At 39.3% G+C, this 26,495-nt stretch overlaps 1 protein-coding gene across 3 annotated transcripts in view; it reads left to right on the top strand.

Moving 5' to 3' along the window:
- The window catches only part of PDLIM3 (PDZ and LIM domain 3), a 30,836-nt gene extending 5,848 nt beyond the window's left edge, over positions 1 to 24,988 (top strand). The window contains exons 2-8 of one of the 3 annotated variants that reach the window (XM_043893498.1): positions 4,246 to 4,397; positions 5,636 to 5,720; positions 13,072 to 13,139; positions 18,455 to 18,718; positions 20,253 to 20,383; positions 22,508 to 22,619; positions 24,025 to 24,988. In XM_043893498.1, the coding sequence (XP_043749433.1) occupies positions 4,246 to 4,397; positions 5,636 to 5,720; positions 13,072 to 13,139; positions 18,455 to 18,718; positions 20,253 to 20,383; positions 22,508 to 22,619; positions 24,025 to 24,214 (1,002 nt within the window). In that variant the 3' untranslated portion in view covers positions 24,215 to 24,988. Of the gene's footprint in view, positions 1 to 4,245; positions 4,398 to 5,635; positions 5,721 to 12,516; positions 12,705 to 13,071; positions 13,140 to 18,454; positions 18,719 to 20,252; positions 20,384 to 22,507; positions 22,620 to 24,024 lie in introns of all 3 variants that reach the window. The other 2 variants (XM_043893499.1, XM_043893500.1) reach the window with 2 other exon arrangements.
- The last annotated feature ends 1,507 nt before the right edge of the window (positions 24,989 to 26,495 follow it).

Below are 26,495 nucleotides of genomic sequence, written 5' to 3'. Positions count from 1 at the left end.
TCCAAACAGACCCAAGTAATATATTGATGTGAAAAATAGGAGTCATCTGAAGGACTTGTTAAAAGCACAAATTCCCTAGTTCCTCTGCTAGAGCTTCTGCTTCATGATTCTAGGCTTCTGGACTGGACTGGAATCTTTATGTTGAGCAAAGACAACCCCCCCCCCAACCCAGTGATTGTTCTAATCAGACAAGTTTGAAACCATGTGTTCAGTGACTGGCGGCAGTACTGTTTCCAATGATCTCTTGAATGCTTTTGACTTTTGAGACACTAACGAAACTGAATAATAATCCACTGAAAACCTCTTGGCCTCATTTTACCTCTCTCTTCTCCTAGTTTGGGAAAATGTTAAACTATAAGCAGTAACATAAATGAAATGCAAAGTAATAATATAAAGTGACGCTGGGAAATAATAGATTCTTGTGATTAAACAGATCATTTAACTTCCTAAAACCAGTGACCAAGTGACCAATTTAGTGGTAACTTGCTGATCACTAGCCTCACTGAACTTGAGACCCAGGAAGAAGGGAAGATCCTGTTTTTTCCTTCTCTCTCATCCATTCTTTGACATACTTTTTTTCTTTCTTATCAACTCTCACCTTGGAGGTCTCAAAAACCAATGTCCAGGTTGAATGCAAAGTCAGACTCTTGTTCTGACATCACCATCAGCCACCTTTCCTATGCGACTTAATTAAACCACTGGTGACACGGCTCCCACCTTAATGAGAAGCCATAGGTTCCTTAGTCACTTTACCTCCTCTGATGGAAAAAAAGCAGCCTCCTTTGTCCAGCCTGTCTTAGAGTTGTAATGATAGAGTTATTAGAAAGAGTTTTGTAAATGTAATATTTGGGATAAGTATAAGATAGTTATTAACTTCCATATTAACATTGCTAATTACATTTAGTAATGCGTGTGTACTAAGTCACTTCGGTCATATCTGACTCTGTGCGACCCCATGGACTGTAGCCCACCAGGCTCCTCTGTCCATGGGATTCTCCAGACAGGAATACTGGAGTGCATTGCCATGCCCTCCTCCGGGGATCATCCCTACCCAGGGATAGAACCCTCATCTCCTGCAGCTCTTGCATTGCAGGCTGATTCTTTACTGAGCCACTGGAGAAGCCCACGTTTAGTAATATTCAGTATCTAAGTTCAGCACACCAGATGTCTCTGTTTAAAATTTATATAAACAGATATACACCAACCCTACCCTCAGATGTTTACACGCACTGGAATCAGAGCTAAGAAATAATGTTAGGCTTTTCTAAACCAATATTGAGTATTATATGTAAGCCAAATTTAAGTATATTAGAAAAGCTAGGTGAGTCTTTAAAAGCAAACACATTGAGCCATGCTTTCTCATGTTTTAACTCAAAGAAAAGCATTCTGGTCTTAGAAGTTTAAAAATAGACTGTACTGATTTTGATGAACTATAGCTACAGAAAATTAAAAGTTTGAGGTTATTTTTATCTCTATAAGCCACACTGGGGATGGAAACTCTTATTCTTCTAACAGTTGTGTTCTGGGAGAATTTCTAAATGGAAAAATGGCATGCCTCCCAAAAGTTGAGATGTAATAATCTCCAGTTGTCTTCACCCAGGGCCCCATTATCTGTCCCTACTGGAAAATAATCATGATTGCTACAGTGAGATGATCAGAGGCATGAACTGAGTACAATAAACATTTTATTGATGAGACTGAAGATCTAGGACACATGAGAATTTGCTATTTTCTTTTTATGAATATAAATTTATATGAATTATTCATTTATACAGGGCTTCCCTCATAGCTCAGTTGGTAAGGAATCAGCCTGCAATGCAGGAGACCCTGGTTCGATTCCTGGGTTGGGAAGATCCGCTGGAGAAGGGAAAGGCTACTCACTCCGGTATTCTCGGGCTTCCCTTGTAGCTCAGCTGGCAAAGAATCCTCCTGCAATGTGGGAGACCTGGGTTCAATCCCTGGGTTGGGACGATCCCCTGGAGAAGGAAAAAGCGACCTACTCCAGTATTCTGGGCTGGAGATTTCCATGGACTGTGTAGTCCATGGGATTGCAAAGAGCTGGACATGACTGAGTGACTTTCACTTCACTTCATTCAATTATGTGAATCTTGGATCTCTCTTAGAGCCATGAAGTTAAATTAAATTGATGACTAGATGAAGCAAGTGGAGAAAAAATGACTTAATGACTGATCCTCAGTTAAACATTAGGAATGATCTAATTTATTCCTGGAGCAATTTGAGGTTTCAGTCAAGTTCCACATATTATCCAGGCTTCCTGCATAGCTCAGCTGGTAAAGAATCTGCCTGCAAAGCTGGTGACCTGGGTTTGATTCCTGGGTAGGGAAAACTCCCTGGAAAAGGAAATGGCAACCCACTCCAGTATTACTGCCTGGAGAATCCCATAGACAGAAGCCTGGCAGGCTATAGTCCATAAGGTCACAAGAGTCGGACATGACTCAGTGCTATCTTTCTTTTCTTTCCACATATTATCCTACTCTAACCAGTGGGAACTTGAAAAAGGAGCAAAAACAGATTGACATTAATAGCCATCATCTTTGGGTGTGTGAGGACTAGTTCTTTTTGTTTCACAAGCTCTGATTAAATGTCCATTTCATTCATCTTTCAAGTAATTATTTATCAATTCAGAACACTGAGTATACACTGGGAAGCATTAGGAGTATACATAGTATTGTAGACCTCCTCAAGAACTTGAGGTTGGGAAGACACAGTACACAAGTAGATAAACATGCAAGTACAAGTTGTTCATAAAGGGAAAGAACGGGGCGTCACAGTGGAGAACGATGGAGAGGGGCTGGAGACACTCTCCAGAGGTCTGCGGAGGTCTCTTCAGGATGTTTAAGCCTAAACCAAAAGGATGAGAAGGAGCAACAGGGTGATGAGCATGTGGAGCATTTCAGAAAGAAAGAACAGTGCGTGAGAGCCCAGAAGAGGGTGCAAGCTTGGCCTATCCGAGGAGCTCAAAGGAAATCTGACCGGCTGTAGGGCAGTGGATGAAGAGGAGCAGGACGTTGTGAGATCACACTAGCGAAGTAGCTCAGTGACACCAAGTGAGGACTATTAGTTGTCAATTGGATTTACCCAGAAAAGTCGGAAGTGGGTATAGCAATCAAAAGAATCATTATACTTGCTCCTTGGAAGAATAGCTATGGCGGTGTGATCAGTGGTACAGTTTAATTGAAAGCTGCCATCTTGTTAGTTGTTTTCTACTTATTCCACCTAGTCTTCGTTTATGGAGAAGAGACTGTAAGTGGATACAAACTTCTCTTGTGTCTGTAGTTCCCAGGGGTTCTAGACTCTCGCTGTTTAACTCATACTTGGCCTTTAGCAATTTGTTCACAGTTTTAGCTAAATTCTTCTCAACAGCTCGTACACTTGGCCCCATCTTCCTTCGTGCTCTGGTACAAGTAAGCCCGTGCTTACATCTCGTCTTTCCTTGGAGACTCCCATCTTTCCTTAGATTCCAAGCTAGTTGGTAGCCCTGCAACTTCAGTTCTCTGAAGAGTCTGTGAAAAGTTATAATTTTGCATATTATCTGGCTTCTTGTTAATACAAGAGTGATTCTCTTTCCAGCTTTCTATATCCCACCCAAGTGCATTATAGGGATGCTAAAGCTGTTTCAGTTCAAATATAAAAGCACCCCAAATATATTAATAGTAAAGTTATATTCCCAAATAGAGAGTTGGGGTTGACCAAAGACTCTAAGAAAGCAAATTTTTATTTAAAGCAAAAATATGATTCAAACTGGGAGTCATGGAAGATGTCTTCAAAGAGAATTAGAAATGTCACGATGGAGAAAATGTGGTTACTAAGAAATAGAATTATCTCACGTAACAGGAAAATAGAATACAATTGGCCAATTAAGAGTTAAGCTAGATATAATATTTTCTGCAGGGGACTTCCCAGGTGGCTCAGTGGTAAAGAATCCACCTGCCAATGCAGGATCTGCAGGAGACTCAGGTTTGATTCCTGGGTCTGGAAGATCCCCTGGAGGAGGAAATGGCAACCTACTCCAGTATTCTTGCCTGGGAAACCCCATGGATAGAGGAGCCTGGCAGGCTGCAGTCCATGGGGTCACAAAGAGTCAGACAGGACGGAGCAACTGAGCACAATATTTCCTGCCCAGTGAAGCGTTTAGAATGTTACCAAGGTGAAGTACAAATGTCAGGCACAAAACTCAAGATGCCACAGGGTGTGGATTTTTAGCTATGCGGTGATTTCTTCCAGATCACTCCAGGAAGCAAGGCGGCCGCTGCCAACCTGTGTCCTGGAGATGTCATCCTGGCTATTGATGGCTTCGGGACAGAGTCCATGACTCATGCTGATGCACAGGACAGGATTAAGGCAGCAGGACACCAGCTCTGTCTCAAAATTGACAGGTGATCTTTAATTAATGGTGGTAAAATTTGATCTGTTTTGCAGGAGAACCTGAACCAGAATGATAAATGACTTCATCCTCCCAGTGAGGAAGACTATTGCAGGACCCAGAATTTTAACTGGCTTTTTTGTATGTTGGCCACTTTGGTCTGTCCTTCACTGAGGTCAATCTGGTAGCTGTTAACAAAGGATTTCTAAAAAGAATTCTCCGGAATGTCAGAATGAAAGAGGCCAAAATAATTTTTTTTTTCCTTCACTAACCCAGTTGGTCAGCTGAGAAAATAGTACTGGCCACATAAACACCGAACAGCATGTCTAGCTACACTGCTATTCTAAACATGGTAGAGAATGGAATGGAATTTCCAAAAAGAATCTCCTGCTTGCCAAAATGTGATCCTATTAAAATCTGGTTGCTAATGTCCTCTATGCTATTTTCTGTTTTGTACTGAATTCAGTCCGGAAGAGTCTCACAAGGTATGAGAGGACATGGGCATATAAGGGTTTTTAGACAATGAGAGATTTCTGATCAAAAACAATATTAGGAAATCGAACCTGATCTTTTGCCATCAGACCCAAAATCTGGAACTGAATTGTGAAAAGAATGATTTGTTGCCCTGATTAGCATGTGTGTTTATCCTGCTGCTGTTATATCCACAGTTTCCCTGCTGTGGTCCAGAGGACACAGTCCATCAGCCAGTCTGCCATTTCATGGGGTGAAACTGACTCTGTCCCTGTCTCTGCATCACCTGTGTTCCTGCCAAGCACATAGTTCTGTAGAAGCCACACGACCCCGAGTAGATACATGAGAAGAGTTGGATGGAGCTCACTTCCTTGATGCCAGCAGCAAATCCACCTGGCACATCATTCACTGCCTCCTGTGGTGCCCTACATAGGACAGGAGGGAGGTTGAGGAGATCCAGGGGGATTGCCCTGTGGTCATCTGCAGGGCAGGTTGCCAGGATCTCCCTCTCCTGTATGCTTCCCTCATGCACGGCAGACTCACTTTCTCCAGAAACTCTACAGTGTCCTTGCCTTAGTTCAAGTTGCTACAATTGAACACCATAGACTGGTTGGCTTAAGCAACAAATATTTATTTCTCACGGTTATGGAGGCTGGAAATTCAACATCAGGGAGCCAGCATGGTTGGATTTATGGGGTTCACAAATGCAGGAAATTAAAGTGTATTAAAACTAGAAGTCCCATTAGAATTTGGGTTTACGAATTTTATTTTTATTTACAGGGCGGAAGCTCGCTTATGGTCTCCACAGGTAACTGAAGATGGAAAGGCTCATCCTTTCAAAATCAACTTAGAATCAGAACCACAGGTATGAATTTTGGAGTTAAATGATGTTCACATTATGAAGAGAAGTATTCTTAGGTAAATATCTTGTTAAAAGACAAATATGTTTTCATTAGGGAAAAAGAGGCTATATCGATGTACAGTCTGCTTATTTTTTCATTTTTCATGATGGACATCTGCCAAATGACCATGAGGTAACCCAAGAAATTTAAGATGTTAAAACAAAGCAAAACAAAAACAGGGTCGACCATTTGAAACAGGTGTCTCTAATCTAATAGTTATTGTGACCTTCAATTCCTCAAGGTCTTCACCCAACTCTTAGGTTACATCCTTCTTTAATTATCAGTTCAGGCATTCTATAATTAAGTTTACTCTAGGAAGAGAGTTTTGCATTATGTAATCACAATGATATTCTGCCTATGCAGCTGAATTACAAAAGATAAAGGATTTTCCCTTCAGGCAACTCTAATGAGCTAAATTAATCTAATAATCTGATGCTTAGCTGACTGTCTACTTTCAAAATCTCAAAAAAAAAAAACAAAAACCTGAAATTAAACTGACCCCCAGTTGTGCTGTGTGGACAGTGTAATCAAGAAAAGGAACCTCCACTTGGTTAGATGTTCCCCACATTTAGAGAGACAGACACATAATTTGAATATTCCCTTTTAAACAGGTATCACTACTAAACTGATTATATCTAATGAAAATGAACTGAAAATGTGTTTATAATTTATGCTTCAGCAAGGTTTCCATTTTCAGGATCATCAACTCCTGAATTTGTCCCTCATGTTTTCCACTTGGGGGCCTAAGCCCCCATTCATTTTATTCTTGGTAAAATACATGGAGAGTACACATTACCTGTGTCTCATAGGGCTTCTAAAGATTGAAATAAAATAAGATAGAAAAATAACTTGGCATATCGAATTGCTCTTAGAGATATTCAGTTAAGTGGGCGCTCTCATTATTACTGAGTGTGTCGCCCCTTCCTGCCAGGCTGCGATCAGAAGGTCTCCTGGCCTTTCCTGACAGTGAGATAGGAGGCTGCCTATGTGACAGAGGCTGATGGTGGCTTAGCCTGGCGTCAGAGGTGGGTGGGTGAATAACACCTGTCATCAACATCTTCTTTGATAAAAGGAAAGGTTGGAAGAAGGAATGAGAGCAAAGTCCTCCAGGCAGAGCGGTCACTTGTGGACAGCCCTTGGCAGTAATGCCCAAACCCACCTGCTTCCTCCAACCCTCATCAACTCATCACTTAGAGGCAACACAGGAAAACAGAGTATGTGGTGCTTTAAAAAACAAAAACAAACAAACAAAAAAGGAAATTTAAGGCTCACATACATACATATATCGACACCCCCTACATATATCGACACCCCCATCTCCTATTATCCCTAGGACAAACTGGATAGAATTCTGAATTTCCTTGATCCATGTAGAGGACACGTCGAAAATTGTACAGCACCCTTATGCACATTTCTATTCAAAATTTCTCCTTATTTTTTAAACCCAATTTCATCGATACTAAAATAAGGGACCAACTACACATGTTTGACCCAAGTACCAAATCCCCAGTGATCCCTGATCATGTTGGAGCACCCATTCAGGCACATGGATGATTCGGCAAGTATGGATTTTATTAAGCACAGGGTAAGCTGAGAGCTTGCTGCGAGCCTGTGTTTCTCTATCATCTCCCCAGAATTGGCGCTTGTCTGACCTTTATTCTTTACTGCAGATCCATGAGTTTTAATTTATGACTATGGTTATTCAAAGACTTAATTTTAAAAGATAATCGAAATGTTAAATACTCTGGCCTCTTGTCAATCATTTGTTAGCACATGTGTCCTGCATTTTGGGGTCAGACAATATAAATATTAATGATACTACACATGAGGAAAAGATAAAGAATGAGATAGTTTTTATTAAAAAAAAAAAAAGGTGAAGACTGAGTTAAGGGCTACAGAAGTCAGTCAGATGGAGCCTTTGAACATTCCATTAGACTGAGTCATGACTAACTTCTTACTTGCACCCTCTCTCTAAGAGGCTGGTGTTTGAAGGGCTCAGAGATAAGGACCATTTCTGTTCTTCCCCTAAAGGACCAAAATATTCCTACTCCTTATGACCCTCAGCCAGATTTCTGCATAACTTGGCACTTCAGGAAAGACCTTCCCTACAAAATATAGCTAAATTTCAGCATAACCTTTGCTATCTAAAAGTTCCATAGCACAAACTGGAACAAAATGTAGCAATAAATATCAAACAGTGAACTTAACTTGTAGACTGAGACTGAAGAACTGGCTAAACTGTGCTTATGTTTGTATTCTTTTTTTTTAATTAACACAAAGCTATGCAAAGAAATATCTTGCAAACAGATATCTTTTCTTTACCCAAATGAGAACTCTACAAATAAAGCAACCCCTTCTGAACAACAAAGGTGTGTCAGTCTGAAAAACAAATGCCAGTAAGTCTTTAAAATGCCATTGTATGTGAATGGTAAAAAGTTGCGTTTGAGTGATATAATAGTTGAGTTCTTGTTTCTCAACCCAAGTCAAACTTCTGTTGTAAGTTATGTTACCTTTGCTATTGAACTAAAATACTATTTTTCATTTTAAAGGCAATATATATTAACTGGGTTGGGGGGAACCATGACACCCTACCATGCAAGTGCAGCCACAAATAATAAAATGTTAGTGTATTTGTTTTTCCAGCTTTTTCCCCTAGGAATAGGCTTAAGCTCTGGGGACTTTTTCTTACACAATTATAGTAATAAATGATACTAAATTTTAACATCTAGATTTTTTTCATTTTTCCATGCTATTATTAAATAGCTAAGTTTTTATTTTATGAATTTAGACTCCAATCTTAGGCTTAAAAGAAACCTTAGAGGTTGTTTAGATCAACCCCTGGCCAGTGGATAAACTCCTTCTAGACAATCCTGAACATGCCTATGAGCAGATGGGTGCATTTTTCTGTATAAAGCATAGAAAAAGACAAAAGGTATGTGTTAGAGTTCTTTGTCCTTCTTCAAAGGTTACATTCTCCAATAAGGCATTACCCTCATCTTTGTTTAATATTAGCTGAACTATTCAAAATTATAATGTAGTTATCACAAGACAGGAAAGATGCTTTTCAGAAATAAAAATGCTGTTTTCTAAATGAGCAAAGACTGCATCCTTTCCATAAAAGGTTTGACAATAAAAACATACTATCTGCACAGTCAAGGGTACAGAAGTAGGCTTGAAGTAGGCTTGAAGCTGTCATATTTTCATGAAATAACTTTATTCTGCAATGTTTTGGTAACTGGATGGCAGCCTGCCCAAAACAAGTTTTCATAAAATCCTCATTTCCCCAAACTCCTCCCCAGTGACTTATGGGAGAACACTTGAAACAGATCACTGAAGTAAAACTATGAGTGGTTTTGTTTTTCATTTAATGGGTGAGCATGAGGATGGGACAGGGATTGTTGATCAATTTCAACCATGATAAAATATAATCATTTACTAAGTGTACCTTGATTTGAGCACTTGATATTGTTTGTTTCTTAATTTTGCCACCTGTTTTTCTTATAAGTAGCTCTGCATACTGTCACACATGTATCAGACATGTTGTGTCAAAGCTGGTTATTGCCTCAGTTCTCAGACCAAATATTTATTCAAGTAAGAAACGGAAAGGTGAACTCTCTTTGAATGACAACATCTCTGAGGTCATTTCAAGGACTGGGGAGATTGCTGACAAGAGCTGCATTCTCCCAGTGTCAGCAGATCTCTGTTAAGTTACTTAGCTTTAACTCTGGCAACTCTAGCATTTCATTAATTCAAAATATTATTCTTTAATATGAGATCCTACCATTTAATATTGAAAAATCTGATTAATCATAATAATTACTTATTGAGTTCCTAAGAAATAAGAATCATTTAGATGCTTTTGTCTGGGTAGAAGAAACACAAGAGCTGGACTATATTAACTGATAAAATTTTTTATCAGTTAAAATTTTTATTTTAAAATAAATAAACTGAATAAATAAATATTATAAATATTAATAAGTAAATTAAATAAATAAATAAAATAAAATAAACTGATAAAATTTTATCAGTTAAAATTTAGATAAAATTTTTACAGTATTTTTCCATTACTAATGATTTTCCAGGAAAATATAAAAAGGAATTAAAGTAGAATAGCAAGCTTCTAATTGGCCTTGTCTTTTGATTCTGTTTGACCATCAACAGTGATGTAAGACTTGGATGGAATGTTGCCTCTCTGTGCCATATTTAAATTTTTTGTTTACCTTTAGTGTATATACTTCACTGTGCTTTTTTGGAATAACTCTAGCAGCCCATAAACTAATGCTTTGCAAAGCCTGAATACAAATGTTTGAAGCCTGTATTATAAACACTTCATTTTAGGATCTGAGTAAAAAAAGAGAGGGTTTTATTGTTTCATTTTAACAAATTACACTTTTGCGACATTTGCAATATATAACTAAAACCGAAAATGGCAAAAAAAAAGGTTGGAGCTAATTAACTTATGTGCTGCTTTTTGAAGTACTACTAGGGGCTATTATTGCACAAATATTTTCAGAGAAGATGCCTTATTTATAGGACAATTGCCATCCATGTTTGTTTATCATTTTAAGACTAAGAAGAAATAAGGGTAGAGATTTTTTTTCCTCATAAAGCCATCACATTATGTTATCTAATTTTTGTAAAATCAGTATTACATACCAAGATCTTTCAGGCATATCACTCTCACTTTAAAAAAAAAAAAAAGCTAAATTCCACAAAGCTTGAGTCCTTCAGTACTTCTTTATACACTCTTTTAATTAACCTGAAAGATTTACAATACACCAAAACTAAATTAGGCAATTAGCCTTCTGTCTTCTTTCATATCCAAAGTAACAAAGGCTTGAATCATGTCCATTGTCATTATTTACAATTATTTCCCATTTACTTTTTTTCATGCCATAATAACAGCTAATCATAATGGTTAATCATAAAACACAGCCAATCCAAATTCATTATTAAATCAGTCAAAGCAATCAGATGGTACCACTATATTAATCTTTGCACACATTTTCACATGTTCTGGGATTCAGCACTTTTCTAAAGCCATATTTAATTGTTTCAATAATGCTGCTCTCTCATATCAGCAACGACATTGTCACTCAACCAACTCCTAGGCAGTGAGCCTGGAGATTAAAGATTGAACCAATAAGATATGAGTCAAGTCAATCATACTATAGAATCACAGACCTTCTTTTCAAGTTCAGGAGGCTATTAAAATATACTGTCCAAAGTAGTTGAGAGAAAAGCTCCTATTCACCACATTACAGATTGTCAGGTACCATGAGACTTGGGGCAGTTGGAGTCAAAGACTCTGTTAGGGCTAGTATTTGAAGCTGCACCCCATTTGCCTTGTCATAGCGACTTTGTAAGTGGGCTTTTTCCAATAGGCCTAAATGGGAGAACAGGGAGTATATGTGATGACTGCCTGCTCAAGAGAACCAAGAAGAAGCATTGTTCTGGTTGGGTCCCTAAAGTAAGTTGTTGGCATTCCCTGAAATCCATGCAAAACTGTGGTTGCACCCCCTAAGAAAGGAACACAAGCTTTTTTCTAAAAAGCACACTCCCACATCTTACTCATCTATAATCAGAAGGGAAAAATGACACAAGAATATTACTAGATGTTTTTGGTTTTTAAATCAAAATAGTCTCCATTAACATTTCAAGTAATCATAAATGTTTGTACTATTTGAGATCTCTGTGAAACACTGGTGGAACACTGGTGGTGAAGTCACAAAAGGAAAGGAGGCTGATGTGAATGTGTGAGTGAAAATAATGTAAAGACTGATCTTAACCAATTCTGCCAAATGAGAAGGTTTGAAAGAGAATCAGCTTGTTTGTATTTTAGCATTTGTTTTGGTTTTCTTCTGTTGCTTTGAAGAAGAAAAAGTTTAATGACTTGACAAAATTATCAATCTGTATAAAAATTGGAAAACTTGATTCCTACATTGAAAGATAATAACAGAGTTTCAGATCATTCAGGCATGTTTCCAACTCAGAGTTTTGGATGGAAGTTTGTTCCTTTTCCCTGAGCAATAAAGTAAAAATGCTTCTGTAAATCACCTACCTTCACTGTCTTTGAATTGCTGACTTAAGTCTTTCTTCAACTAAAGTAAACATGAACCCACAACATGAAATCAGCACAATAAAAAGGGAGAGTTTTCTATAATGTTTTTCCTGCTTTCATAATGGAAGTCCTTTAATTTCTATCATTTTTTCAAATTTAAGGTTATATCTTAATGCAAATTAAGAATTTTGTTTGTTGTAGGAATTAAGAAAAAAGACTTGATTAGTTAAAATGATGCAGGACAGTTATTCATAAATGCTCACTCCCTTTCTGGTTGCATTAGTCTCCCATTTCCTAAAATGGTGGAAATGTTAAGAGAAATCTTATCTAAGTTCTACTTAAGAAAATGTTATGTAGAATCATTTTTCTAAGCCCCAGATCTCATTTTTGAGACAAAATTTCTGGATTGAAATGAGTCCTATGAGACTTTCTTAGATGAAATCAATAGTGAGCAGACAAATGGTTCAATATTCACATTATTTTATACTTCAAATAATATCAGTTTCTTTGCACTTAATGTATGGTGACGTTCACAGCACATATGAAGCTCATGGCAAGTGTAATCCTCCTTTAACCCTGCCGTTAATCTCATAGTGGATAAAGAAGCCTTGATTAACAAGAGCGATGCTGTTGGTTTGCGCGCTAACGGCTTTGTTGTGCGTTCTGTGGCTTTGTGTATTCTGTCTGCCATTGTACAGGAGTTCAAACCCATTGGTGCCGCGCATAACAGAAGGGCCCAGCCTTTTGTTGCAGCAGCAAACATTGATGACAAAAGACAGGTAGTGAGCGCTTCCTATAACTCACCCATTGGGCTCTATTCAACCAGCAATATACAAGATGCGCTTCACGGGCAGCTGCGGGGGCTCATTCCTAGTTCACCTCAAAAGTAAGTATTCCACTTGGTTTCTGGCTGCCATGTTCTCAATGGTGATAGTAAGGCTTCTTTTCCTTTCGAAAGTCCAGCTCTTGCTGTTTGATTTTTACTTTCCTGAAGGCACGGATCAGATTTTTCTTTTAAAGACAAGCATCTAGAACATGGTTCTAGGGTCCAGTCTGCCAGTTCCTGAACATTAGTGAATAGACGGTTGAGAGGAAGAAATCGCTCTGGCTCCATCATCACCCTTCTTAGTCATGTCAATATCTGGTGATAAATAATCCTTTCTGTACAGTTATTGTGCATTTAATTTTGTCTAAAATATATATATATCTATTAATCCTCCACTGAGGGGCTTTCTAACCCTTTGTTTTTACAGGATGTGAACTACTTTGAACACAAGCACAATGTTCGGCCCAAACCTTTCATAATCCCAGGCCGAAGCAGGTCATAAGCTTTAAGATGGTGAAGTTTGGAGTGCATGCCTCTTTAATAAATCCTACTAATCACCAAGATACATAACTCTTAGGTGTTTGGAGTGACTTTTCTCTTTTTTGAAGCTTACTGCAAAAGCAAAAGAAACAAATTCTACCTAGCGGAGACTAGCAGCCAACTAACCTCCATTTCTGAGAGTAAATGTTGACAAGATTGTAGAGCTGTGAAATATTATGCAATCGCTGTGTGTATTTATAACTGATACCCCTGCTGCTCTGAGAATCCCATCCAGAACACAGTGACCTCTGAGGTTAGCAGACATACCCTGTCCCAGGACAGGATGGCCAGTCAGCAGGAACAAACATGAAAACCAGCCCCCAGTCAGGAGTTAAGGTAGCAGGTGAGGCAAACGTGGAAAGGCTGGTGCAGCTTTCTGTGTTTGACGGACTCCATTCATCCCATCTCAGCACCTCATTTCTCACTGTGTCATCAGAGCCCGCTGGGTCATCCCACTCATTCTAACTCTTACATAAAAATAAATTTGCATTCTTATGGATACTTGTATGGCTTCCCTGGTGGCTCAGCCGGTAAAGAACCTCCCTGCAATGCAGGAGACCTGGGTTCGGTCCCTGGGTCGGGAAGATCCCCTGGAGAAGGGATAAGCTACCCACCCCACTATTCTTGGTCTTCCCTGATGGCTCAGATGGTAATGAGTCTGCCTGCAATGCTGGAGACCTGGGCTCAATCTCTGAGTTGGGAAGATCCATTGGAGGAGGGAACGGCTACCCACTCCAGTATTCTGGCCTGGAGAATTCCATGAACAAAGGAGCCTGGCGGGCTGTAGTCTATGGGATCACAGAGAGTCGGACACAACTGAGCAACTTTCACACATGGATACTTGTGTGGCTTCCCTGGTGGCTCAGATGGTGAAGAACCTGCCTGCAATGCAGGAGACCTGGGATTGATCCCTGGGTTGGGAAGATCCCCCTGGAGAAGGGCATGGCCACCCACTCCAGTATTCTTGCCTGGAGAATTCCATGGACAGAGGAGCCTGGCAGGCCACATTCCGTGGTGTCTCAGAGTTGGACACAACTGAGAGACTAACACACATACACACACACATATACATGGATACTTGCAAAGGAAGAGAGGCCACTTGGAATTTTTCCACTTGGGGAAAATAAGTATAAAGAGAGGGTTAGGAGGGAGGGAGTAACTGGGTAACCCTCATGGATAACTGTGCATAGACTGGAATAATAATAAGCAAAATCTCGTCTTGTCTGTCAGAGAAACAGATCATCATCAGACGATCCTTTTCAAATCTTCTCTAGAAATTAAATTCCAACCTACGAGGAAAAAAATGAACACCCTATATTGCCACATCAGGAAACAGTGACTTTAGGAAACCTCAAACCCATTCCTCTGACCTCAGCTCCATCAACCAGCCCAGAGGAAGGAAGTGAGGGCTAGGCTGGATCAACCCTAACAGATCAGTGATCAATAATCTACATCAAGTGTCCCAACTGGTGGTCCGTAGGTGGAGTCAGTTCACAGACGATGTTTTCTTTAATCCTCCCGTTGTTTAAAAATACGGAATTTAGGTCAGTGCCTTAAGATGGAACATCTACTCTCCAAATCTTGGCAAAATGCCCTTAACTCCCAAGCGTATGACACCTGGCCCGTTTTCATATATGTGTGACCCTCCTGGCCCCTGGAGACATCTGAGTTTATGCTGCTTGCCATGGATGGTCAGTCATCACTTGATATATGATTTCCATGTGCACACTTTTCCATGAGCTAGAGTCAGGGCCAGAAAATGACCTCAAAGTAAGCCAATTTTGTGATATCAGACTCAGAAAGAGGAAATGTAGTAAAAGAGCCGGAGAAAGATGCTATTAATAATAAGACAATGACTACCAAAGACATCTGACCCCACTAGAATGTAAACATATTATATCTCCGCTACCAAGAAATGAGGCTAGGACAGTAAATGCTCAGCAAATGTTCATTAGATAAAGGAACAAAATCTCAAGAGTACCTAATTAGACTTCCTGAGTAGCAAGAAGAATCAGGAGCTGTTATTCCTCCTGCATACTGGCAACTTTTGAACAATCCTTTTTGGCTTCTTTCAGTTTTTTCCTCCTTCATATTTCATTCTCCTTTACATCCTTCTCTATTTCCCCACATTCAACAGTTTTCCAACCCCACTCTCAATAACATAAAAAAATTGGATTAAAAGTTAAAATGCTCTTTTACTATGGAATATATACATACATCTTCCTAAAGAAGCATAGTAAAACAATATACTTGCATTCTTTTGAGGTTAACATAAATGTAAGCTCACTAACATGAGCCATAGAACTCCTCGAGGCTTGAGTAAAATGATACATTAGAGTAACACAGATCTTGCTTCTGCTAAAGACCAATAACATTTAATAGCAAAATTCAGGGTAAGTCAGAGATTCAGGTACGTAATGCCCTTCTTTTATATTTTCATTTAATTCAAACATGGTGATAATGACAAGCTACTCATAATTTTTTCACTGTAAGGTGCCTTTCAATCTAGCTAAATTTGGAGGAGGGGAGAGGAAAAACAGAGATGAAAGGATTTGCTTAAAAAACAGGTACCAGTAAACAAACCTTAAAAAATTCTAAAAATGCTTCTATTATCCTCCCGGTCTTCCTGTGGCCCCTCACTATTTTATCTAGCTTCCGAATTTCTTGTTCTTACCAAATAATTCTTCATCAAAGTGGAATTTTGAGTGGCTACTTACCAAGCAATAACTACACCGTTAATAAACAACTTTTGAATCAGACATAAGTTGGAGATACTAATATAGTCATCTCCCTGGGTCTTAATACTAGTTAGGATTCTTTTAATGGTTTCATCGTAACTGACCCATATTAAAAGACCAGTGTTTTCACATGAAAATATGTAAATGTTTAAAGCCAAAACTATCATTAAAAATACATACAAGGCATTTTATAGATCCAAGTGATAAAATACAATCCGGTTAGTGGTTTTTGGACAAGCTGCTTCCAGAAGCATGTCCCCAAAAGTCCATATACACAGCAGGGAAATGAGTTCTGTGTCTAATGATCTATCCAGTTGTATGATAGTAATTGAGTGTATCATCAGCCTTACAGGTTGCCAAGTCAATAGCTCAATGTCATGAAATTTCAGCAGTATCTACCTTTCCAAGTCACAGGAATAGGTCATGCTGACCCATGATCATCTCCACAGTGACTGGAGTCCATGAAAACTCTTTTTTAAGCATCAGTTCAAGAGCTTGTTTAAAATTATTTCAGAAATGTATGAAAAGATAATTGTCATTTGCTTAGATTTTATTTCCTATGTGAATAGCTTGACACGGGCCCTTAAATAGAATGATTAAGAAACTAGGAAATAGAAGACACAATCTCTGCTTAAACAAAATTATATACATAGACATGCATGTATATAAGAACACTCTTAAGAAGGGAAAAATAATATTAATTACAACTGTAAAATAAGTTATATCTGTAAGCTCCAAGTTAGCCATAGTTTATATCTCCACTGTGTAGCACCATGCCTGGAACACAGTAAGGTCAGAGTAGTTATAAAATGCTTGTGGAAAAGGTTCACTATTTTAAGCCCCAGTCTCCCAGTATTGAAATTCAGTGTCTCAAATCCCTAAATTACAATTTAATAAACTTCATGATACTGAGGTCAAATCAATGTGATCCTGACTGAATTGCACTCTAACTGAAATTTCATTTCTACTCTTTTACCAACTGAAGTCAATTTCAGCAACCAGTATAGTGTTACACCTATGAAAATGGTGAATAAACCACTTGATATTTCTGTGTGTGATCAACCAGTTTACTGAGTTTCAAACAGGTTCTCAACAGCCAGGAAGTGAAGGAGCACGTTCATATTTACCTGCTTCGTTTAGTCTGTGAAGGTCAAACTGGATAACACAACACAAAAATTTTTTTTTGTAATTTATTTAGTGACATGGGTTGCCCAGACTAACCAGGCTGCAGCATTGATGAAGCCAACAAAATCAATCCTCAACATATTGGATTTGCAGTTTTTGCTCTCTGTATGGGCCTGAGGTTGACATTAACAGTCCTAGAGAGTAAATGCAGGCAGGGACCATACTTGAGCCCTAAGGGAACACTGACTTTGAGATAAACACACCATATAAACTGTTCTTTGCCTTGAGTTTACAGCAACACTAACTTGCAGACATGATAGAGGCTTACATCAATACTAATATTTCCTTTGGCTTTGTCTTAAATGACTATGCTTAAAAAAAAATGCCATTTATCAAAAAAATGCATTTGTCATGCTGCATTTAAAATGCATGTAGAAAAATGACTTTTAGTCATCAGCATGTCAGTTATGACTAACCTCATATCTGTAGAGAATTCTATTCATAGAGAATATGAAACTTCTGTAGTTGTTCTTAAAATTGCACGACTGGCCTTTCTGATGTTTTAGTAAGTTCCTTTAACTTGACTTTAAAAGGAAATGAAAAATATGCATGAAAATATATATGTGCTTTCAAAATTTTGCAAGAAATAGCTATGTATTAAATATATATACATATCTTAGCCCTAAGTTGCATCCAAAGAGTCTGAGATCACTTTATTTGCTCTCTAATTATTAATTTCAAGGTGACAAGCATTTATTGGCTATTTCTAGGACCTATATTAAGTCACCAAACAATTTCTTAAAGTGTAGTCTTCACAAAATTAGAGAATTAAATAGAAAAAGTTAAAATAGTAACAAAACATTTATAAAAAGTCGTAAAACAGAATCTTTATCGCATAACCTCAAGTTGCCAATTACTTTGAATTAAGCCCAACTATATTTCTGAAAATACTTACTTTGCAATGTTTAGCCTAAATATTTGATTGGATCTTCATGCTGCATATTCATATTCCTATTTGTGTAGGATCATTCATTAATATTTTGATTTTAAATACCGCAGCTCAGAAATGTAGAAGGATTCCAGCTAATGCAATTCCCCTGAGCCACTTTATGTATACACAACCCTTTTCCCATGAAGCGTTCACCTAGCAGAGCATATTTTATAGTACAGCGGAGCCAAAAAATGCAGTATCACCGGTATCTTTTAATCCTGTGAAACTTTTTCCGATCGTGAATTTTTACAAGTGTTCCCTTTCTAAAACAAATTCTAGCCAGAAACAGACACTTCTTTTCCATCTGATTTAATTCACCTCTTCCTTTTAACCCCTCTGTACTTGTTCTCTGTGTCCCCCTGTCTGGATTTGCTGGTTCCCGTGTCGTCTTCTGTGTGGCGTGGTCATTAACACAGCGGATGCAGCACTCCGTCCGGTGTTGAAGGTGGCAGCGGACGTAGCACCCCTTCCTCTGTCAGCACTCTTAGTACTATTTGCCCAGGTGACTTGAAAGTTGCTGCTAAGATGGCCCCTAACATTCCTTTGGAAATGGAACTTCCTGGTGTGAAGATTGTACATGCTCAATTTAATACACCCATGCAGTTGTACTCAGATGACAATATTATGGAAACACTTCAGGGTCAGGTTTCAACAGCTCTAGGGGAAACACCCTCGATGAGGTAATAAGAGTCTTTCTGAACCATGGGCATGTTAACTAAACACGTGGGCAATGTTGACTTTACTGCTGTCTTGTAGCATTGTCTTAATCGAAAGAAAGCTTTCAAGAAAAAAAAAATACTAAGGGTTTATTGCAGATATCTAGGCCTAATGATAATGGCGATTTGAGAAATTAACCAAGCAGAGTTCTATGTGACAGCAATAAAATGAAATCATGGCAGGACGAAATGTACATGTCTTTTGAAAAACTACAATGTACTTTATAAATGTCTGGTACAGTACTTCTCAAAAGTGATTTCTAATCTGGGATACTGTGTTTCTTCTTTGGGTGTCAAAAACTGGGGAAGGGATGGGAGGTTTAGAGAAGTTTTAACAGAAATGATACCTTTTGTCTCTTCTAATGGCATCTTGTGGAAGAGTTAATTATTTTTCCATTTAATATTTTTGCCATGAATAAGGGTTTGTAAGTGAATATCTCAAGCTACTAATGTAGATATCTAATTTCCATTGGTCTCTATTTTGACTAATTTCTTCTTTATTATGCATATTTGTTCAAAGTACTTTTCAATTAAAAAGATTTATTAGAAGATAAAACCTTATTACTTCTTTCAATATTATACAACCATTATAATGGTTACAAGTGCTATGTAAGAATATCCCAAAGATAGCCCTTGGGATGAATACAATGAGATAATAATAGCATAATGTATTTCAAAGCCATTTGCAAGGAGTTTCAGATAGGTAAGATGATTATTTCCAAATATGATACAGGTAATAAAAATGTGTGCAAATAGCAACTACCTTTTCTAGATAATGCAATTAAATGACAAAAATAGTAAAACATTACAGTGCCTGATATGTATTTTTATTGTGGCATTTTTTATTGTTCATCATGAATATATATGTAGAAAGTTTATTAAAATAAATCATCTATCATTTTTGTAAATGAATTATAATGTAGCTATTTAGTAGCCTATACAACTGACTTCTATGTGAAAGTCATTATATTATGTGCTTTCAAACACAAGTTGAATTCTTCGATTTACAGGCAAAATATTACCTTGATTCAGGAGTTAACAAAACTAAACCATACACTTTTGGTTTAATATCAAAAATGAATCTGAATTTTATTAACATATTTATGACTGAGATAAACTGGGCTCACTCATGCACTTTCTATCACACGTATGTGGTCTTTTATTTCCAGAAGGTTAATTTTGTTCACATTATAATTATATATCCATCAGACGCACGCATTATTTTTAAAATTACTATTTCCTAACAACGTTTCAGTTGCCCTCCAAAGGATTCTTCCACATGGAGAAGTGCTGGAGTGACCCCCCAGGTTAATCAATGATATTTTTAAGGCAACCCGTGTGGATTCACATTATACTTAACTATCACAGAGATTAAGTTGAGAATACTGAATCTCTGTTCGGGAGTTGCTGTAAATACAGTAGTCACTGCTTATTGATATCTTGTCTTCCTGCACATACACACGCTCCTGACGCGGCTTCGCCCGCCATGTTGTTCCAGTGAACCCACGGCCTCCGTGCCCCCCGAGTCGGATGTTTACCGGATGCTCCACGACAATCGGAATGAACCGACCCAGCCTCGCCAGTCAGGCTCCTTCAGGGTGCTCCAGGAGCTAGTGAACGACGGCCCTGGTGAGCAGTCCGTGAATGTCTGCTGAGACGTTGTTGACAGAGGTTATTCCAAGGGTCAGGGGAGGGAGGGGAGGGCAGCAAGCATAATGGGAATGAGAGTCTAAAAACAGATTTTCATCAGTCATCAAATGACTCTTTGCTGAAAAGGATTTGGTGTTGTTTGGTTTAGGAAGAGAACATCCAGAACATATTTAAGTAGCCACCAACTTGATGGTAAAAGAGCATCAAAGATAAATCCTATCTCAGTAGTCAAGGGCTAGTTCAACTTAACGATCATAAAATACTGCAAGATTTCTCAGCCTCCCCCATATCTCAGGGTATCATAACCATCAAATTTTTTAGATAACACTAGAATGAACACTCACTATGTCCCAAATCCTGTGCTGAGCTGCTTTGCACATGTGATTATTTAATCCTCACAATAACTCAGTGAAGTAGGAGCTGTTATTTTCCCTATTTAACAAAAGAGAAAATGAGGCATAGAGAGAGTGGATTTGCACAAAGCCACACAGCCAGTAAGAAACAGAGTTGGGTCTCCAACCCACTCCTGAAGTCTTCAGAGTTCATACTCTTGCCAATGATTTTCCATGTCCAAAAGATATATACTGTCCTTCAGAAGTTGCACAGAAATGCAAAAATGCCCCATTAATATAGCTATTACCAAAAAAAAAGGAAAATAAGTGTTGATGAGGATGTGGAGAAATGGGGACCCTTGTGAACTGCTGATGGGGAATGTGAAATGGTACAGCCACTGGGAAAAACAGTATGGTGGTTCCTCAAAAAGTGAAATGTATAATTACCGCGGGATCCTGCAATTCCACTCCTAGACGTATACTCAGAAGAACTGAAAGCAGGGACTCAAACCAATACTTATGCACCAGCGTCCACAGAAGCATTATTCACAACAGCCAAAAGTTGGGAACAACCTAAATGTCTATTCACACATGAGTGGAAAAACACAATGTGGTATATATCCATAAAGTACACTATTATTCAGCCTTAAAAGGGAATGAAAATTCTGATATATGCTGCAACATGGATGAACCTTGAAAACATTCTGCTAAATGAAATAAATCAGAGACATAGGGACAGATATTGCATGATTCCATTTATATGAGGACATTAGAATAGTCCAGTCATAGTGACAGAAAGTATAATAGAGGTCACTGGGGTCTGGAAGGAGAATGAAATACAGAGTTAATGTTTCCTGGTTACAGAGTTTCTGTTTTAGATGATGAAAAAGTTCTAGAAATAGGGATCAGTGACGGTTGCACAAAATTGTGATCATACTTAATGCTAGTGAATTACACACTTAAAATGGCGAAGATGGTCCATTTTATGCCATGTATCAGTTCAGTTCAGTCACTCAGTTGTGTCTGACTCTTTGCGACCCCATGAATCACAGCACGCCAGGCCTCCCTGTCCATCGCAAACTCCCGGAGTTTACTCAAACTCATGTCTATCGAGTCGGTGATGCCATCCAGCCATCTCATCCTCTGTCGTCCCCTTCTCCTCCTGCCCCCAATCCCTCCCAGCATCAGGGTCTTTTCCAATGAGTCAACTCTTCGCATGAGGTGGCCAAAGTACTGGAGTTTCAGCTTCAACATCAGTCCTTCCAATGAACACCCAGGACTGATCTCCTTTAGGATGGACTGGTTGGATCTCCTTGCAGTCCAAGGGACTCTCAAGAGTCTTCTCCAACACCACAGTTCAAAAGCATCAATTTTTTAGCGCTCAGCTTTCTTCACAGTCCAACTCTCACATCCATACATGACCACTGGAAAAACCATGACTAGACGGACCTTTGTTGGCAAAGTAGTGTCTCTGCTTTTTAATATGCTATCTATACTTTACCACAATTTAAAAAAGAAAGATGCAAAATGTTCTGTTCCTTTGAGCATTTTGTAACAGCTCCCTAGAACAACAACAGTTTTTAACTAATTTCATTTCGTGAGGTCCTGTTTCAGAATAAATTATGCTTGAACAAATCCTGGTTCTTTCCAAATGATATTGTGGGTACAGCTAAGAATTCCTCAGGTTAAAGTGCACACCTTAAAATAGAAGCCAAGTATAAACCATAGCCAGCTGCTCCCTGGCCATAAATGGAAGCACTTTGTTTTTCAGATGACCGTCCTGCGGGAACTCGGAGTGTGAGGGCTCCAGTTACAAAAGTACATGGCGGTGCTGGCGGCACACAGAAGATGCCATTCTGTGACAAGTGCGGGAGTGGCATCGTGTAAGTTTCCATTTCAACCCAAAATTCACCATCAGTCTTGGCATCAGTTCCCTATTTCCTCTACTTTAAGAATCCAGAGATAGAGACTTTAAGTTTTATGAAAAACAAATTTCTATTCAGCGAACTGAAATACAAATGTCCACAACATTTCGGGCAGCTTGACCAGAAATCCTTTAGGTGTACCCCCAAATTAGCATAGAATGTGAGCTGGAAATTCTGACTTATAATTTCAGGTATATGCTCATGAAAGGAAACTGCCCCAGAAGTATATTCTAAAAGTCATTTCCAAGAATCATGACTTCACTTCAAAAAGCCCTCCCTTTGTTGATGCATAGTCTTTGAATTCTTCCTTTTCTGTATAAACCCAGGAAAACAAATATGGGGGTCATCCAGTTGTTCATTAAAACACATTACCCTTACTCGATTTCTTAAAGTTGCACAAATACTGAAATTATGATTTCTAGACACACAGCTTCCATTTTAAGGGGCTTTAGGTGTAAATAGCCACCCTTGCTAGTTTCAGATCTTCAAGTGAACCAGATCATTTCAGTCCCTCCACCTCCTGGCCCGTGGGGGCATGTCTCCCATCCCCTTTCTCTGTTCCCCTGTCTCTAGCTCTCACGAGGAGCTATCAGTCCGGTCACCCAGGAGGCATCCCAGGAGGGTGGGGGAGGGGATAAGCCTGCTTTTAGCACAGAGAGAGCTGGGAGACAGAGAAACAGGCAGGACAGGGGGCTGGGGGCAGAGAGGACCTCGTAACACACCACAGGTCATGATGTTACGCTGAGTATTGGGTTGGCCAAAAAGTTCGTTCGGGTTTTTCACATACGCTGCAATGGACAAACCCGGAAGGGGTTTTTTGGCCAATCCAACAATTGTTGCTCCGAAGTTGGATTAACTGTTTTGACAGTTTACTGTCGAAAGGCAGGTGTACCCACCCATGGAAATTCCATCTCCACCCTTTGGTGTGTTCTGTGTTCCATAGAGTGGACGCTGGACCACCAAGCTAGACAGTAAGCAGAGGGACAACAACCTTGGTCACAATCTGATTACTTTGCAGAGGATTATCTGCATCATCTCTCCTGCTTCCAAAGAAACAATGGGGAGAGATCATGAAGTAAGATCCTATCATTTCTCTAAAAAAAAGAAAACTTGTTTGAAAAAAGAAAATCTGAAAAATAATCACACACATGAACAATGGAGAGAAACCCGTGAAGATTTACTGTGGTTGTCTTGGCTCTCCCTGGCAACTGCATCAGTTCCATAGCTGTGCCCAGTTTTACAGCTATTGTTTCCTGAATGTGAAACACCTGCCTTATCTGTAGTGCTGGCTCCCTTTGGGTCATGTTTTTGGCTGTGTGTGTGTGTGTGTGTTTTCACGAGGGTCTCCTTCTTCCCCCACCAGTGGTGCGGTTGTGAAAGCGCGGGACAAATATCGGCATCCGGAGTGCTTCGTGTGCGCCGACTGCAACCTCAACCTCAAACAGAAGGGCTACTTCTTCGTGGAGGGGGAGCTGTACTGCGAAACTCATGCCCGGGCCCGCATGAGGCCCCCAGAGGGCTACGACACGGTCACCCTTTATCCCAAAGCTTAAGTCTTAGGCAGAAGGAGCACGCACTCACCCAGGCGCACCTACACAGGCTGGTGTTAACGGCTTTGGGCAGATTTATAGCAAAGTGCTGACGCCAAATCTAGAACCAAGATTTTAGACACTTATTGTATTTTTAGGAGAAGGAATGGGAGGTACATGCCTGCTATAACAGAAACATGCATTCAACTGTTTGGGGGGGAGCTTAGCAATAACTTAATGGCATTTAAAGCAATAATTTTTTTCATGTCATTCTCCACAGTTTACATTTATATTATTATGACCATCAAACATGTAAACATCAAGATATTTGGGGAGTCCAATTGTCTTTCCTTAACCAGCTGACTTTGCAATTCTAGTAAATACCAAATGACAATCTTGTATTCTAACAAAACCTGCAGTGTCTGTTTCAACAATTACAGTGCATGTCAGGGAGAAATTCTGTAGATCTCTCTAGTTTCATATTCAAAGAGTCGTACTGCCAGATGCAACATAATAAATACATAAAATATTTTTAAAATACCTAACGAAGTGGCACTCGCTGAATTCAGATAAAATCAACATTCCAATGAGGGAGCCCAGTCCTGACTTGGCATGTACACTGACAAGTATAGTGTACACGCGGGTATTTTAAGGACAAAAATATGGTTTCGTTAATTTTTATAACTCATTTGCTCTTTCTTATGAGCCCACAATTTCTGCTGATTGGAGGGGAAGTTTTAAATTTGCTAGTTAAAGGTGATACAGTTTCAGATTAAAACAGTTTCTGTTGCTTTGAAATAGTCTCTTTCATTTTAAATGTCTCTTTCAGATAAATATTCAAAGTTCAGACTCCATCAAGGCTAGTTCTTTATTCTCAAGGCTCACCACCACCATCTTCTCCTCCCAAAGATGGCACCTCCAAGAGGAGACATTTAGGGGACCCTCTGGGGAGGAAAGGGGCTGCTGCTCTCCTGGGGTCCTGCTTGTATTCTCTGCTGAAAATCCATGGTTCCACTTGTGCTGTTTTCTCAACATAGTTGGAACCAGACAACAAGCCCACCTTTACCACCACCTCCAGAAGTCTCAGCTCAGCTTTCCTTGAGTCATAGTTTCTTTGCATCTCGGACACGAACCCCATCTGGCCCCTGACTCAGCTTGGGCACCTTGCCCTTCACCATGGTGGTGCCACGGCAATGCCCCCTGAGTTGCATGTCTTACCTGCTTCCCAAGCTCATCCCTGGGGACAAAGTAGGACTTATGAAACTGTCCTCTCCAAGTATAAACCATGGGAACCAGCAGGCTGGGGAGGTAGGGACTGTCTCAGGCCCTTGGTCTCACCCCCTTGCCACAAAGTCATGTCTACTTGACTGCAGCTGCTGCCTCTAGGCCGGGAACAAGGATTCTCCTATTGTCCCAGATAGAGACTAGGGCCCGTGTTGTACTGCTCTGGGATTCTCCTAAACTTCTCTGATTATTTCTGACCCTGACTGGTCTGGGGTTTTGAACTAGTGACACAAGACAGAACACCTGCCCGGCGCCTATGGGCTATTTAAGATAAAAACTAACCCCTGTACCAAAACACAAATTCGTTCACAGAGCAATTCAAAGAAAATAGAAAACTATGCGATCAAAGGAATGACTGTATTCAAACACATTACTTTTTTTGTTCAGATGTTATTTTTAAACTTTTTTTTTTTTCTGGGAAGGATATAATCTTAAAGGTTTGGAAGCCAAAGAGCAAATGAGTGGGAACTGATTTAGGAAATCTGAGAAAGTTAAAATCCAAAGCAGCAATGGAGAAAACTGAAGACTCAACCCAGAATCTTGAAAAGGCAAGGGAACTGGTAACATAGGCATTTCTAGACTAGGGGATAAACGTGGAGTTAACAATAAGGAGGGTCACAGACAAGCTGTTTTAGAAGCACTTAATCCCCACTGTGTCCCCTCTCTGCCCCTCTCTCACACACCCATTGCCTTTCCTAGTGGAAGTTTGCCTGGTGTTATCTGGAGAAAGTCAAACAGCATCTCTGGAGTCAGGAAGCACAGTTGAGGGTATGTGTACCATACTAAAAAGAAGTTAAATAAGAATGAAAGACTCATGAGAAGAAAAGTGTGCATTAGACATCATGCTGTACATTAATGCATACTTTATGTTAGATATCAGACTGTATTTTCCTTAAAATTTATATATTTTGTAATGAACTTCTTAAGTTCAGATGTTCAATAATGAGGGGAAAAAGTAGTACAGCTTGAAAAATAGTAGTAGTAGAGCTCTAATCTGAAATTCAGGAGCCATGTGGCTTAA

Source organism: Cervus elaphus, chromosome 32 (assembly GCF_910594005.1).
Source record: "Cervus elaphus chromosome 32, mCerEla1.1, whole genome shotgun sequence".
NCBI classification, from domain to species: Eukaryota; Metazoa; Chordata; class Mammalia; order Artiodactyla; family Cervidae; genus Cervus; species Cervus elaphus.
This window is presented reverse-complemented; position numbering and strand designations above follow the sequence as displayed.